The sequence below is a fragment of the Camelus bactrianus genome, chromosome 17 (genome assembly GCF_048773025.1).
Source record: "Camelus bactrianus isolate YW-2024 breed Bactrian camel chromosome 17, ASM4877302v1, whole genome shotgun sequence".
Taxonomy (NCBI): Eukaryota; Metazoa; Chordata; class Mammalia; order Artiodactyla; family Camelidae; genus Camelus; species Camelus bactrianus.
This window is the reverse complement of record NC_133555.1, coordinates 5,853,900-5,869,495: the sequence shown is the minus strand read 5'-3', so window position 1 is coordinate 5,869,495 and position 15,596 is coordinate 5,853,900. Positions and strand designations below refer to the sequence as shown.

At 53.1% G+C, this 15,596-nt stretch overlaps 1 protein-coding gene across 5 annotated transcripts in view; it reads right to left on the bottom strand.

The window, feature by feature from the left end:
- Positions 1 to 15,596, bottom strand: part of ATP2B2 (ATPase plasma membrane Ca2+ transporting 2) — a 330,499-nt gene that overhangs the window by 61,708 nt on the left and 253,195 nt on the right. For all 5 annotated transcript variants that reach the window (XM_074344350.1, XM_074344347.1, XM_074344349.1 and 2 more), the window contains 3 exons: positions 13,914 to 14,111; positions 6,922 to 7,179; positions 5,830 to 5,955 (listed from right to left, as the gene is read on the bottom strand). In XM_074344350.1, coding sequence (XP_074200451.1) covers positions 5,830 to 5,955; positions 6,922 to 7,179; positions 13,914 to 14,111 — 582 coding nt within the window. The remainder of the gene's footprint in view (positions 1 to 5,829; positions 5,956 to 6,921; positions 7,180 to 13,913; positions 14,112 to 15,596) is intronic.

Sequence of the window (15,596 nt, the reverse complement as noted above, 5' to 3'; positions counted from 1 at the left end):
ACAAGGCCCCAAGGAGCAAGAGGGAGGCAGGAGAGTGCTGGGAGCTGTGTCAGCATCCAGCTCCCGTCTGTCCATCTGTCTGTCTATCCATCCATCCATCCACAAAGCAGAGAGGAGCTTGGCCCCAGGAGCACTGTTATTCGCACCAATGGATGGCCTGTCCTGCCGCACCTGAACCTCCACTCCTTCCCCGTGAAGGTGATCTGAGGGTGGACTAGAACCTTCCCCACTGCACGCTCAAAGCCCATCTCTGCCTCAGACTTGCTCCAGGCCTGGTCCAGATGGCAGGCATCTTGGGGCCAAAACCTCATGCAGTGGCAAGTGGGGTGCACTGAGCCCCCGAAGGCAGAGCTAGAGGAGTCAAGTTTTACAAAATAAAGCTTCTGAGTCCAGAGGGAGCAAATGGCTGACTGAGGTTGCACAGGGCGTGAGGCACAGGGCAGGGCTCGAACCCAGGGCTCCTCACTCTCCCGGTTTTGACTTCCCAAGCCTCTCTTTGGACAGGGAAAGGGGAGAGGTCAGACTTTCTAAAAGGTCTTTTCGTTGGGGTAGGGATGTGCGGAGGGGATGGAGGCCATTTCTGGGGATTGTTACCTGCTTCCGGCACAAGCACCAAGCAAGCCAACGCACTCGGAGCACTAGACAGCTGGCAAAGCGTTTCAGCACCTGCCAGCCCATCCCCCTCACAACAGCCCTGTGTGTAGGTTTTGGCGCAGGCACAACCCCAAGCCCCTCTGCCCACCTGCGGCCTCTCTGGCTCAGAGAGGTTGAGCGATGGCCCAGGGTCACACAGCTATGAGCGGTGGAGCCGGGACTGGAACCCATGCTCTATCCACTACACCTCACTGCCTCTCGTGGAGAAGAGGCAGGGTAGTGTAATGGAGAGAGCATGGGCCGAGCGGCGGACTGGGCTTTCCTGCGTCACGGTGAAGTCCTAGGCTCCCAGGTGGCAGTGGCAGAGGCAGCAGGTCGGGCTTCCCATGCCTGGCCTTCTGCTTGGTGGGCTGGGTGGGCAGCAGGCCCAAGAGGGTGTGTTGATGTCCCGGGTGACCTCACGCTGTTCATGCTCTGGCTCCAGGGGTGATGGAGGAGGGTGGGGTCCCACAGGGGGCCGAGCCACTGGGCCTCCTGGAGCCAGGCCCTGCTGCCTTTATGGACCGCCCTCACCCCTGCCCACTGGCCCCTGCCCTTCCATGGCCATACTGACGGTGCCAAGTTGCTGGTTTTCCCACGGAATTTAGTATGAGATGCTTCAAACAGGCCATGCTGCTGGATGATAAAGTCGCAGGGTCCTCAGAGACGAGCATGTGTGTGGGCCTCAGTTTCCCCAAGCTGCAAATCAAGACAAGGCCAGAATTCTCTAGGGATCCGCGAATCTCCCAAAGGGCTGCAAAGTGACAAGCTGGGGGTATTTATTTCTCATAAAAAGGATTGTTGCTTCTGGAGAACTCCTGTGGCTGTTCATGACCCAGGAGGGTTAAAAACCACTGACCTTCTAGGAAAAGCAAAGGAGGCTGACAAGGTGGGACATTTAAACGCCACACAGCATCCTGCACTGGGCCCCAGCCTGGAGGATGCTGCGGGGCCAGTCGGCACATGTGAACGTGGACACTATGTCGGGGAACAGGACTGCATCAGTGCTGAGTTTCCTGAATTGGTAGCTGTGCTGTGGTTACGCACAAGAATACCTCTTCTTGCGAGACACAGCTGAAGCAGGAAGGGGCTGAGGGCCATCCCGTCTGCCTGGCGGTGGGGAGACTGAGGCCCCCGAGAGCAAAGGCGGGATGGCGGCTACAACAGCTGAATCAGAGGCGGGGGCATTCGGACGTTCAGTGCACTATTCTTGCAACTTTCCTAAAAGTTAGAAATTACCTTAGAATACTAAGAAAAGGGTTTGCACTCCAGGGCCCTCCCGTATGTTGCTTGACCCACACAGGCTTTTAAGAAACTGGAATTTCTTGCCAACACTTAAACATTGGGAGATTGCATGTGAAAATCTGAATTTCTGGTTTCCCTTGCAAAGTGGACATTGCAGCCGCCCTGGTGGCACGTCCGCAGCAGAAGCAGCTGAGCGCTTGGTTTGGCACCCAGCTCCCCCTGCCCGGCCCTGGGGATGTGGGGCCTGCGAGTCCTGCACATTTCTCTCTGGCTAGGCTGAAGACACCGCAGACATGGGCCTGTGTCTGCCTGCCCGTCCTGGGGACAAGCTCTAGGCCTTTAGGATTTCCTCTGTGCCCCAAGCACTGGAGACATCAGAGTCTTTCGGAAGGCTGGTCTTCCCCTATTTACCAGACTGGGAGACTGAGGTCCTGAGGGGCAGAGGTCACAGCGGGAGCCGATGCAGGGCAGGGACCCAGGGGTGCTACCTCCAAAGGCCATGTTTGTTCCATACCACCCAGCATCTCACACCTGTGCCATTTGCAAAGGACAGACATATCCATCCATGCATGTGGTCCCCACAACAGCACTGTGGGAGACTCGAACATGGAGGCTCAGAGAGGAAGGGACCTGTCCAGGGTCACAGGCCAGGCACGGCTGGGCCACCTAACCCAGAACCAAGCGTTCTTTGCCTACCTCCAAGCAGAGGCCGTGGGCCAGATGCCACGCAGGGGTTTCTGAACTACCATGAGGACCCTGCAGGTGCCCGCAGCCTGGTCCCTCTGTGCGTCCAGAGGGTCATCTGACTGGAAGGCCCAGTAAGGCCTCCGGTGCAGGGAAAGGGTCCTAGGTGTCTGGTCATGTGCAGAAACGAGTGTCCACTGGCAGTGACGCAGCGTTCAGAGCACTGGGGAAGACAGCAATCGAGGGGGACCCCCTGGAGGAGGCAGGCTCATGCAGGCTGAAGGTGGGGAGGAGTCGGATGGTGGAGAATCGGGTCTAGTTCAGAGAGGGGAAAGGGGACACATTCGAGATGAAGGGAGAGGGGAGAATGGACACTTCAACCCATGAGCTGAGGTTACTCTCCCATTTTACAAGGGAGGAAATGGAGGCTCAGAAAGGATAAGAAGTTTGTCCAGGGTCTCTGAGCCAATGGAGGGCGGAGCTGGGATTTGAATCCAGGCCTATTTCCCTCCCGAGTCCAGGCTCCAACTGAAGAGCAGGGAAGGGAACCAGCCTGTTGGGGGCATCCCTCCGGCAGCACTGTGCTAAGTAGGGGCCTCACCCACATCCTACACCAGGACTTTGCTACTGTCCTCACAGGTAAACCATGGCTCAGAGAAGTGAAGCGACTTGCCTGAGGCCACACAGCGCATTCATTCCAGAGCCCGGATCCGGCTCAGCCCAGCCCAACTCCCGCTTCTTCCATAACACAGTGCAGCCTCTCTCCTCACTCTGACAGAAACAGCATCTGAGCCCTAAGATGTTCAGGGCCTGGGGTGGGGCTGGGCTGACCTCCTGACAGCCTCAGGCTCAGGCTCCCACCTCCTTGGACCAGCCAAGGATGGGAGGGGCCCATAAAAGTGAGACCTGTTAGATCTCTTTGCGTGGCAGGACTGGGGATGGGTTTTGCCCTTTATTTTATTTGACATAGTTTGCACAGTGCACAACTCCATCAGCATGATGAGGCTGTGCCCGCATGGGCCAGGCACAGTGATGTCACAGGCTAACATGGGGGTAAGTGTGGGGTTGCCAGCCAAACGGCAGGGGTGGTCAGGGAAGACTTCATGGAGGAGGTGGGGCCTGAGTAAATGGGCAGGAGTTAAATGTGCATGAGGGAAAGAGAAGGCTGTCTGGGAGGAGGAATTGGCCTCAGCAGAGGCAGGGCAGAGGGAAGGAAATAGGTGGGTCTGCAGCAGAGGTACAGGGGGAGGATGGGTGTGGTGAACCTGTGACTCTCATGGCGGGGAGTGCCTAGGCCTACTTGACAATGCCCCCACCCACAGCCTGTCCACCCTGCTCACATACAATCAGTGACGGGGAACTCACTTCCATACAGGCAGCTTCTTTTGTCCTAGATGGTTGACTGTTACAGAATTCTTCTCTTTCCAATTAGATTGCTTTCCATGGGGCTGATTATGCCCTTTTCTCACTGTCTTTCCCCCAGGAGCCTGGGCTAAGCCACTGACCTCTGGAACCCTGTGCAATTGTGTTTCTGAATGTTAGCACCACAGATCATGGTCAAGTCACACTTTCTTCTGTCTAGTTCACCCTGCACTCACTCTGGCCATCTTTGTGGGTTCTGATTCTTGCTTTCTTATTGCCACCTTCCCTGGGCTTGTGGTCTCTGTGAACTCGATGGGCACATTTTCCACACTGCAAAAGGACGGAGGTCCAGGGAAGGCTGCTAGGAACCTTCCACCAGATTGCCAGTAAGCCAAGAGTCAGCACAAACTGGCCGAAACCCCCTGGCCCCAGCACGTCTTTCTCCACTTTGCCCACAGAGACACCACGGGAGACCTCGGCCCCTGTGTCCTGACATCCAGAGGCCCAGGGTCCACTCCATTTGCTTGGGCTTCCAGCCAGATGCACAGGTCGAGACTAGAGCAGTTGGTTTGACTTGGGCTGGTCGGCTGACTTCCCATCCATCGCCATCCTGTCACTGTTTTCCAGGGTCTCTGCACCTGTGCCCACCTCCTTGGCTGGTTGGTGATGCTTTGGGTCAGTGATTCTGAACATTTTCTCTCCCCAGCCTTCTTCCAGGGAAATATCCCTTTTCTCCTTCTCCAAACTGTCTGGAAACTTCATCCCTAATCTACTCAGGCCTAGCGCCTTCCCTCAATTTCCAGCGATCCCGACGACCCACCTGATCACTTCTCCTGAGCATGCTCGCCTCGCTGACAACCACTTCAGCCCAGAAGTCAGAACCAGGGCCAAAGGGCAATGGCCATTTACTGAGCTCTCACTAAGTTCTAAGTTCCAAGAGAGCATTTGAGGCTTTCTATGATCACTCGGTCAGACCCCCAGGCCTTTGCACTTGCTGTCCCTCTACTGGGAATGCTCGAGGACGTTTGCTGAGCACTGCTGGACAATAAGGCCTTTCTGATGTCCCTGTGTGTGTGTATTTCACCTGGCTGGTGCCTTACCTCTGCAGGGTCTCCCCTCTTTTCTTGTCCCCTGCAGCAGCCAGACTAAGATCTAAAAAATGTAAACATGATCAGCTTACCGCTTAACACCATTCCAGAGAATCCTCATCACACTCAGAAAATTCACAAACTCCTGACCATGGCACAAAAGTCCTGATCTCTGACCCCTCCAATTTGCTCACAGTCCTGCCTCAGGGCCTTTGCACTTGCTATTCCCACTGCCTGGTGTACTCTTCCCCTGGAAAGTTGCAAGTCCATCTCCTTATCATTCACACCTCAGCTCACACGTGGCCTCTCCCACCTCCCCAACCAACTACAGTACATTGCTCTCCTTTATTTTTGTCATTCAGCTATCAGCCTCTGGGATTTCACATTGTCTGTCTCTCCTCACTATACTATAATCCCCTCAAGGCTGGGGCCTCATTTGCCCTAGCCCCCAGATCAGTGCCTGGCACACATAAGTGTCTAAAACAATTGTCACCTGACTGATTCTTTTTCGTTCATAATGAGAACGGGCTTCATTGTTTGACCTCTCAGAAAACCAGCTCTCTAGAAGGTAAGTTTCACGGGGGCAGGAATTATTGTCAATTTTATGCACTGTGCGAGCCTGAGGGTCTGGAGCTGAGTGCACAGATGGCTCAATGTACATTTCCTGGGGAAAAGGGAAGGTGTTCTCGTCTGGGGCCAGAGGCAAGGACCAAAGTCTCAGAGCCCTTCCAGCCTCATGAAGGAGACATGGGCGCCACCCTGGCATGGGGGCAGGACCCAGGAATGGGAGTGAGCCCACTGTTGGGCCGCAGCTCACCTGACAGCAGCATGGGGTCCTTGTCCACAGACTTGCGCACCTGGTCAGACTCCCCTGTCAGGGAGCTCTCATCAATCTTGAGGTCATTGCCCTGGATGAAGAGGCCATCGGCAGGGAGGAGGTCGCCTGGTGGGAGGAAGGGCGAGGGGTCAGTCGGCAGGGTCTCAGGTGGCTGTAGAGGCTGCAACATTCCCTTCAAGACATGATTACAAGGGAAGGTTTGCCCTTGGGAACTGGCTGCTTAGAGCTCCCAGGATGTAGGAACCAAGACGGTCCCCGTCATAGGCCAATAGGTCCCACAACCAACCTAGCTCGAGTGGGCATGTCCTGCAGTTTATAAAGTGCTTCTCTTGGCATGGCATGGATTTGGGGCCCAGTTTTCTCAGTGATTAATTCTTCTTGGGTCTCAACTACGGTTTGGGGAAATTCTTTTAGAAGGGACTCATCTGTCTTGACTAGGCTGAGAAGACCCCAAGACAGGCATATTATCAGAGGAAACCAAGACCCCCTGCGGCTGAGTGAGGAGGGACCCTCTAAGCTTTCTCCCATTTTCTGCCTTGACTTACCTAGGGAATATCTCATCTAAACTCCCTTTGGCGCAAGCCTGCCCACTTTCTCCATGACAGCATCATGGGTCTAGAATGTTCGCTCACCCATGGCCACTCCCTCTAACACCTTCTCTAGCCCAATAACCATCTTTCAACAGCCAAATCAGAGATGGGAAATGGATTTCATCTCATAAATCCATTCTGAGTGTTAGTGGTCCTTAGAGTACTGTGTTGAGAAGGCTACTGAGGATGCATCTAGGCTTTGAGCTGAGATTGATTAGTAATGTCTGCTATGGGTAGACATTTGGAGAGTGGAGGTACTCGTGCAACGTATTTGCCATTTCTGATTTAAATGGATTCTGGAATTCTACCTCCAGAAAGGAGCCTTCTCCCTCTCCAAGGAACTCAGAAGACATCTTGGCTTGGGGTCAGACTTCAGGGACCAACTCCTTGCCTTGGGCCAGTCTTTCTGGGTCTGCCTGGCCCGCCCCACCTCTGCCCAGACTCCAGGTCTAGCATGTGGCTCTGTGGTTGGGACACTTACCATATTTGACCTGGGCGATGTCCCCAACCACGATCTCAGCCACAGGGATCTGGACAACCTGGCCAGCCCGGACCACGGTGAACTTCTGCTCCTGCTCGATGCGGCTCTGCAGGCCCCGGAACTGTTTCTCTTTGCTCCAGTCATTGAAGGCTGTGACCAGGACCACACAGATGACCGAGAGGAGTATGGCGGCCCCCTCGATCCAGCCCGCCTCCGCCTCCCCTTCATCCTCTGCCCCGCCCTGGGCCGTGGCACATCCTGTAGGGAGCAGAAGGAAAAGCAGGCGGGGTGGGTCAGCCAGGCGGAAGGGGCCTCATGGCAATCAGTAGTGCACGTGCTTTCGGGTCTAAAATGCACTTTTGCCGATGTCCTTTCCTTCGTTCTTCCAGAAACTGCGAGGCAGGTCTCTAGGCTGGTTTGGGAGCCACAGCACTGGACCTGCCCTCCAGCAAGCTGGTCTGAATCCCATGTTCCTCCTCTATGATCCTGGGTAAGTCACTGCCCTCCCTGAGCTGCGGTGTCCTCATCTGCAGAGTGGGGGTCACTGAGAACTCCTTCCAGGCTCAAGAAGAGGAAGATAAAAGCCCCAGCCAGTGCTTAGCACACAGGAGGTTCTTACTCAGCCTTTGTTGGATTTGAGTGCCAACTACACTGACACACTGAGCCACTTGTCTGACCTACAGTGACCCTCCACCCCACACCCTCACACCCTCACACCACTGAACCTCAGGGTCTGGACCCCTACATTGCTTGAGGCCTGCACAGATCTACCATGTAAAAAAGAAAAAAGAGAAAGAAAGAAACACCAGACACATTTGATGCAAAGACTTCAGACTTTAAGGCAGTGCTGCCCACACAGTGGCTCCACACATTCTGTGTGAGAGGTATTATCCCCATTAACAGGTGAGAAAACTGAGGCCCAGAGAGGTAAGAGCCACAGCCAGACTAGCAGAGGCCCTTTCTTCCACTGGGTGGGAGGTGGGGGAGTGGAAAATGACCTTCTCCATGAACAGTGACCATGAGCAGTGCCTGACGATCTACTCCCAGAAAAACTCTGAGTGGCCCCCTTCTACTGAGGCCGGGCAGGGGATTGGGCCATTTGCAAGGATCCTCAAGCTGGCTGAGAGAAGAGAAGCAGTTCAGAGAGGGATGGCAACTCACCCAAGGTTACACAGCAGATCTGGAGTTTGAATCCAGACCTGGAATCTGACACTGGACTGGCCTGCCCACTGCCCCCCAGCCCAGCGGCCCCCTTTGCCACATGCTGGCCTCACTGGGAAAGTAGAAGATGTTGCCAAAGACTCATGGATGACTGTCTAGAAGTCTAATTCAGGCCCAAGAAAGAGAGATCAGTAGTTTCAAGAATTCCCAGCAGGACTCTCTGGGAAACCGGGGCTCGAAAGCAACATGACCAGAGGTACAGTGGCACCAGGGAAGGTTTTCCAGCTCCCAGCTCCTGGGAAGGTCAAGGCTTCACTGGTGGGCCCAAGCTCAGGACAATATAGAGTCACTGCAGGTCGGTGACATGTGTCGCTAGGAAGTTCTAATCTTTTGCTGAAGCATCTTTCCATGCGGCTAATAAACAAGTACACCACCATACGGGGTTCTCAAAGCCACTTTTCTTTTCTTTGGGAACTTCAGACTTTTCCAATAATTTTAAACTGCTTAACTGGACCAGCCTCCAGTGGTGATGATAATCATGATCATGGTAATGATAAGTGACATTGGGCCAGCCTTGAGTTCAAATCCCCGCTGAGTGCCCGGAGCTACCTACTTAATCACTGTGCCCCGGTTTTCTCACGGGCAAAATGGGGAGAGTGACAGGTGCTTCCTCCTAGGTGCTTGAGAGGACTAGGGGAGCCTTTCTGTAAAGCAGCCATCACAGTGGGCACACAGCAAATGCCCAGAGAAAGCTGCGGCTTCCTGGCCAGCGTGTGACGTCGTTATTGCACCTGTGTTTCACAGGCAGCCTGAATGGAGCCTCGAGCCCCACATTTCAGAGGGGGGTCCTCTGAACTGGACTTCAGAACCACGTGAAGACAGGAGGAGGGGAACTAGGGTGCCCCTTTGTACTGCAAATGACACCAGTGAAACCCCCAAAACTGGGAAACACAGGCGAAATCCTTGCTAAACAGAAGCTCAGTACATGGAGATGCGTTCTCTTGGACTTTAGGGGAGTGATTCAAGATACAGAGCCCAGTGCTTCACCTTACAGGACTTTTGTTAAACCGTGCCCTTGCTACGTGCTCTTTTAGTGTGAATGCTGTTCTTTCCCTGTTGTGTGCTTCATCAGCAGGCACCCCGTTAGTTCCTAGAACATTAAGGACATTTAGAGACAGTCTTGGACAATGGAAAGCCTTTGGGTTCTGGAATTGGAAGGACCTAGCTTCAAATTCAGGCTCTACTGTGTGATTTTGGATAAGTGACTTGGCCTCTCTGAGCCTTGGTTTGGATAGCTATAAAGTGGGACGACTCTAGGGACTTTGTGAGCCAAGGGCTTAGTGAGGGCCTGGCAGATGGTGAGCACATGATAAACACTGGTCCTCTCCTCCTTTTCACAAGCTACTCTCCTTGGACGGGCTTCTGGGAGCCAAGGGCATGGTAGCTGAGCGGGTCTGCACCCTGTTCCCTTGACTCCCAGCCCTGCCTGCTGCCCTTGCTGATTTGATACCAAGGAATCCTCACTTGGCCAGCAAAAGCCCGTTAGCTTTGATCTCCTTTTGAGAGCTGTCTGATGATGACATGGTGCCTTGGAATGGCCAGAAAGTAGGGGTGCAGATTGCTTCAGCCACCAGGAACACTAGACCCTGACAACAACCCCTGCTGGGCTGGTGCAGTTAGGGGAAAGAGACAAGGAAGGGGAAGGAAGAGGAGTGTGGGGAGGCCCTGCTAGGTCTCCTCTGGGGCCCCCTTGCACTGGAGCAGGGACAGGATCTGCAGGTTGTGACCATAGGGCCTGGGGAACCTGCAGCTGCCCTCCTTGGACCCAGGATTTCTAGGGTGTGGCTGCTTACTGTATGTGTGACCTTGGAGAACCCGCTTGGCCTCTCTGGGTTTCCCTCTACTTGCTCATCAGTGAAATGGGGAAAATACTTTCTAAGTGGTTACCAGGGTCTGGCATCGAATAAGAACTTTCATAACTGGTCAAGCCACAAACGTTTTCTAAGCACCTACTGTGTGCCTGTCACTCTGGCATGTCTATGTGTCTGTCACTCTAGGGGAGCTGTCATGTGCAGGAAGTTGGGAGCACAGGGTATGCCAATCCCAGAGCTCCCACAAACGTGCTGTGTGACCTCCAAAAAGTGTCTAGAGGTCTCTGAGCCAAGAAAGCAAACAGGGAAGGACTATGTGTTCTGCAAGGCAGTCTGGCGCTTGTTAGTCCATCAGCATTGCTTTATACCTAAATGATGAAGTGAGTCTGACTTGGCAGGGGGTGGTCCTGGCAACATGGAAGGTAGAGAGCTCAGAGCTCAGGCCGAGGCCTGGGTGTTGGGGAGGAGTAAGTAGAATCACAAAGTGCAGGATCTCTACTCTCTGGGACCCGAGTGTGCATAGCTGCCCTCACCATCCCAAAGTGGGGCCTGAGCTAGTGTCTCAGCTGGAAGAAAGGAGGGGCAGGGGAGAGAACCAGAATACTTGTGTTTAACATCCAGCCCTACTGCCTGCGAGCTATGTGACCTTAGGGAAATCTTTCCCCTCTCTGGGCCTCAGTTCCCACCTCTCTAAGACAGAGATGATCCCAGGCATCTGTCTGCCGGGAGCCTGATCTATGCTCCCACCACACGTCCTCTACCACCTGCCCTCTGAATTCTAATCTTGCACTAAGTTGGGTCACCTGAGGTTACTTATGCTGGTGGCAATGACTCAACCCAGTCCCTCTCTGAGGAAATGTAGCCGAGGGACAGGAGCGAGGGCTCGGACGCCAGAACACCTTGGTCTGAGTCACGGTTCTGCCGCTTCCTAGAGCCTGTCCCAGCAAGTCATTTACCATCACAGGGCCTCGGTTTCCTGGGTAGTAACAGTACCTGCCCACAGGGCTGTTATGAGGGTCAAGTGAGGATCAAACGAACTTTTACGCTAAAAGCTCCCAGCTAGTGCTGGCTCTAAAAATAGTACGAATTACCCTTCTTATTATGCTTTTATGTTGCACCCTTAGCTTTGTTCAAGGCTTATGCAAGAAGCCATGTACCTCTTCTACATTTTCTATAAAACTTCTGCAAAGAAGGCTGCCTTCTATGTAGCCCTTAAAACGTCCTATGTCAAAGTTCACCCCAGAATTCACTGTCAGGGGACATGCTCTTCCTAAACAACTACCCTTCCTCCTTGTTGATAACTTGAGCTGTGCAAATCATCCTAATTCCCTTTCTGCCTTGGCTGCCAGGAAGTTCAAACTCAAACTTATATCTCAATCTTGGTAACAAATTTATTTGCTTCCATTCCTTTTCTGTCTGGCTTTCTGTTTGACCTCATCTTGTGAGATGGGTCTTCTGATGTCTTGAAACCCTCTTTGGAAAAAGGTCATGCAGATAAAAGAAATCAACTAGTAATATTATGTATAAAATTGAGGGAGTTGGCCTGATAGACGTGGTTATCCTGTTTCTCAGGAAACAGGCTTGGGACTGGGAGGGACAACAGCTGTTGAAGGAACCTCGGAGACTGCCTCCTCATTTGGGAAAATGAGTCCCTAAGGGTTATTTCTTATATGTTCTTCACTTTTTATTTGCAGTGACCCTAGTAGGATTATCTATTTACACAGCACATTCATTAGGAAATGTCTAATCATCATTAATAAAAAGAAAAGTGTTTTTAATATCCTACTAATGAAAATCAGATTATAAAAATCTAACAACAAAATGATGCATCTTATGTGATCCCACATATCCCATGGTATGTGTGTGTATATATCTGCCTGCCTATCTGTCTGTCTGTCTGTCTGTCTATCTACCTATCTATGTGTATATGTGTAGAATGACATAGGTTTAAGAGACTTTGTCGTCATAAAGGATCATCATTCATCACTGAGCTAGTGAAGCCCTAATGCTTGGCAGATGTTCGGTTTCTGGAATGAAAGGCTGAGTGGAGGCTGAGGTTTCCCATTAGGAAGAGTAGGTTTGCTCCAGAACCCTCCCTGGGTGAGTTGGACAGTCCTTCCTCTGCCCACATAGCAGGGTCCCCAGTCAGAACCCAGGACAGATTTCGGGATCCCTCTTAGGGAGAGTGGATTCAGCATCAGCCCGCAAGGGTGCGCCTTGCACTGAACCAAGCCCGGGATGGGGACGTGAAAGGGGAAGGGAGGGGCAGGGAAGGAGAGTCCTTCTCCCGCAAGGCATGATGGGTAAGATCCCAGGTAGGGACAGAGGAAAGGACACCCAGGGCGGCTGCACCCATGGAGTCCAGCACCTCCAGGTGCCCTCTGTGTGCTGGACTGTCCATGTACCCCTTCACCACCTCCTCGTGATAACCCTCCAACGTGAGGTCCCTTGCCCTGTTTTGCAGATGAGTTTCTTGAGGCTCAGAGAAGGAAAGTGACTCGCTTAAGGGCACACAGCTGGGAAGCGACGGAGCCAGAATTCTAACCCAGGGAGGGGTGGACTCACTTCAGGAACTCTGTCTTCACTCACTTTATTCTCCTTCTACACTCAGAGAGAGGTGGGTAGCTGGGGAGGGGAGACATTTTTCTTGAGGCAAGACTTCCCTTCCTTGGGGGAGGATATAGCTGAGTGGTAGAGCGCACGCTTAGCGTGCACGGGGTCCTGAGTCCAATCCTCAGTACTTCCGTTAAGATAAACAAATAAATAAACCTAATTACTATCTCCCGCCCCCCCTCCCAAACAAACAACATCCCTTCCGGATCCTCTAGGACAGAGGCTGGCAAACCTTTTCTGTAAAAGGCCTGAAAGTGAATGTTTTAGGCTTTGTGGGTCTTGCTGTCTTTGGAACAGTGGCACAACCCTGCGACTGTGGTAGGAAGGCAGCCCCAGACAGCATGGAAAGAAATGCGGGTTTCCCAAAGAGACTGCATTTTTAGATGATGAAACACAAATTTTCATATAATAGTCACACGTCACAAAATTGTATTTTTCTGATTTTCTTTCAACTACTTAAAAATGTAAAAACCAGTCTTAACTCACGGGCCATATAAAAACAGGAAGGGAGCCCAATTTGGCCGGTGGACCGAGCTTTGCAATCCCTGTTCTAGAATATCATGTGCACCGAGCTCTGAAGTCACCAGAGACTTTTTCATAGTTGCAGGCCTGGAGCAGTGAGTGACTTCGGGACCCTGAGGGGGAGCCCAGCATTGGTGCTGAAACAGGGCCCCTCAGAGGCTGGAGCATCCAGAGGGCAGGGAACATGAGAGGGACCTCGGTGAACAGGGCTGACGTACTGTCAGGTCAGAGCATGGGTGCAGCCCGTGGGGGAGAGATTCAGGGGGTCTGTCCTCAGATGTGAGAGTGGGAAGCCCTCCGAGAGCAGTTTGGACAGAAATTTGGGGTCACCCTCACCTGGGCTCCATCTGGCAGAACCAGAACCTCTGAGGAGGCAGGCCCAGGCAGCGGTGTTTTTGACACGCCCCACTGCATAACCTGGGGACTCTTTCTTAGCTGGGTGACCTTGAGCATGTTAACGCACTTCTCTGTGCCTTAGTTTCCTCGTCTTTAAAATGGACATAATCATGGCCCCTACCTCATGGGGTTGTCAGGAGGATGGCACCTCAGCCCAGAGTTGGCACACTGTAAGTGCCCAGTAAATGCTCTCTCTAATATGACCATTGTTGGCCCTATCCCTGCATTTCACACATGGGAAAACCGGGGTTGGGTGCTCTCAGCCCAGGTCCGGCTCAGCCACCCGTTGGCTGTGGGTGAGGCTCTGCCCCTTGGGCCTTAGTTTCCTCCCCTGGAGGGAGCCATGGCCCAAGCCCCCAGCACCCTCTGGTGTAGCCCGGCATGCACGTTGTAGGCCGGGGGCGGGGGGTCCCAGGACCCCTGTCTTACCTTCATTGCTCTCGCCAGGCGGGTGGTAGAAGGAAAGCCCCAGGGAGATGATGGCCGCGATTTCTAGGATGATCAGCGTCACGTCTTGCAGCGCCTCCCACACGAGCTGCAGGAAGGTTTTTGGCTTCTTTGGAGGTATAAAATTTTGCCCAAAAATCTGCTTTCTCTTTTCCAGGTCTGGAGCAGTGCCTGGTAAACCTGTGGACAGAGGGCAGAGAGGTTGGACCGTGGGACCCAGGAGAGACACACAGGTTCTGGGAATCATCCTAAGGGGTGGCCATGCGGCGAAGGGTGGAGAGAAGAGAGGAGAGGGGGAAAAAAAAGCAGGAGACTGGCAGCCTCCAACCCAGAACCTGGTGCCCAGTGCTCACTTCAGCCCAGAGCATCTCCCGAACAGCACCACAGTGTGCTGGGGCTGGAGGACTGGAACATTCTGCTGTTACAGTTGTGGGGGCCGCACGGGCTAATATCACACCGTAGATAACCTATCACATCACAGGTTCTAGAAGTCCAATAGTCTGTCATTCATTTGCTCATCCATCCATCCATCCATTCATTCATTCAGCCTGTGTTTCTCCAGCCTCCACTGCGGGGCCCAGTGCAGGTACTGGGTACCGGGGAGAGTCCTGAGAAGGGAATGTAATAAGGAAGAACAAATCTGACTCCACATTAGATCTGTTTCTTTTACTTTAAGCTTTGTATTCTATTGCTTGAGTTAAGAATGCTGCCGACAGCCTGAAATATACAGGAGCGCCCATTCTCAAGGCTCTCTGGCCTTTAAGCATATATAACACCTTTCCGTTCACATGGAGATGAAAGGTTGCAGAATAGAGAATACCATTTGCCTCACTGCAAGTTTACAGGAACATCAAGACCAGGCCTACCGACAGCTGCGAAAACAAAGCCTCAGCACGTCCCCTCCAGGGTCTGATCTGCACCAAGGAGCTTGCAACAACCAGCCACCTCCTCTGCCCTCTTTGAGGATAAAAGAAACCTGAATTCTAACTCGAGGGCGATGGTTTTCTTTGGACATTAGTCCTCCATCTTCTCAGTCTGCCAGCTTTCTGAATAAAGTCGTCATTCCTTGCCTCAACACCTTAACTCCTGATTTATTGGCCTGTTGTGAGGAGAGTGGAACGAGTTTGCACTCGGTAACTGGAAGAGACTTGTGCTCATGGATGCAGGAGCTCAGTGGTCCTGGGAGTCCCACAGTCTATGGTTCAGGGGTGCAGGGAGATGGGCATGCCCCATCTGGGTTCTAGGTGCTGCGCCTTTTCTGATACTGACAGCGAGACGTACATCTATAGCATCCAGGAGCCAGACTGGGTGAGACCCTGCGGGAGAGCCTGAGGACGGCCCAATCCCAAGGAGACCCCACCCCCACCATGCCTGCCAGTGCGGGTAAGCGTGGAGATTTGGTGTCCTGCCTGTGCGGTGAGAGTGAGGAAGCCCGAGCGGGCTTATGCCCATTTCATAGATGGGGAGACTGAGGCCTTCAAAAGACCCAGCTCCTGGGACCTGAGAACCCAGGCCAGCCCTGTTCTAAGCACATGGAAATGTTGCCCCCACCCTCCTGTGCTGGGGTGGCATCTAGGATCTCCGTATACAGAGCAGGCAGGCATGATACAGTGTGATTCAGGGGCTGTGAGGAGGTTCTTCCTTTGTCCAATTCTACCCACAGCC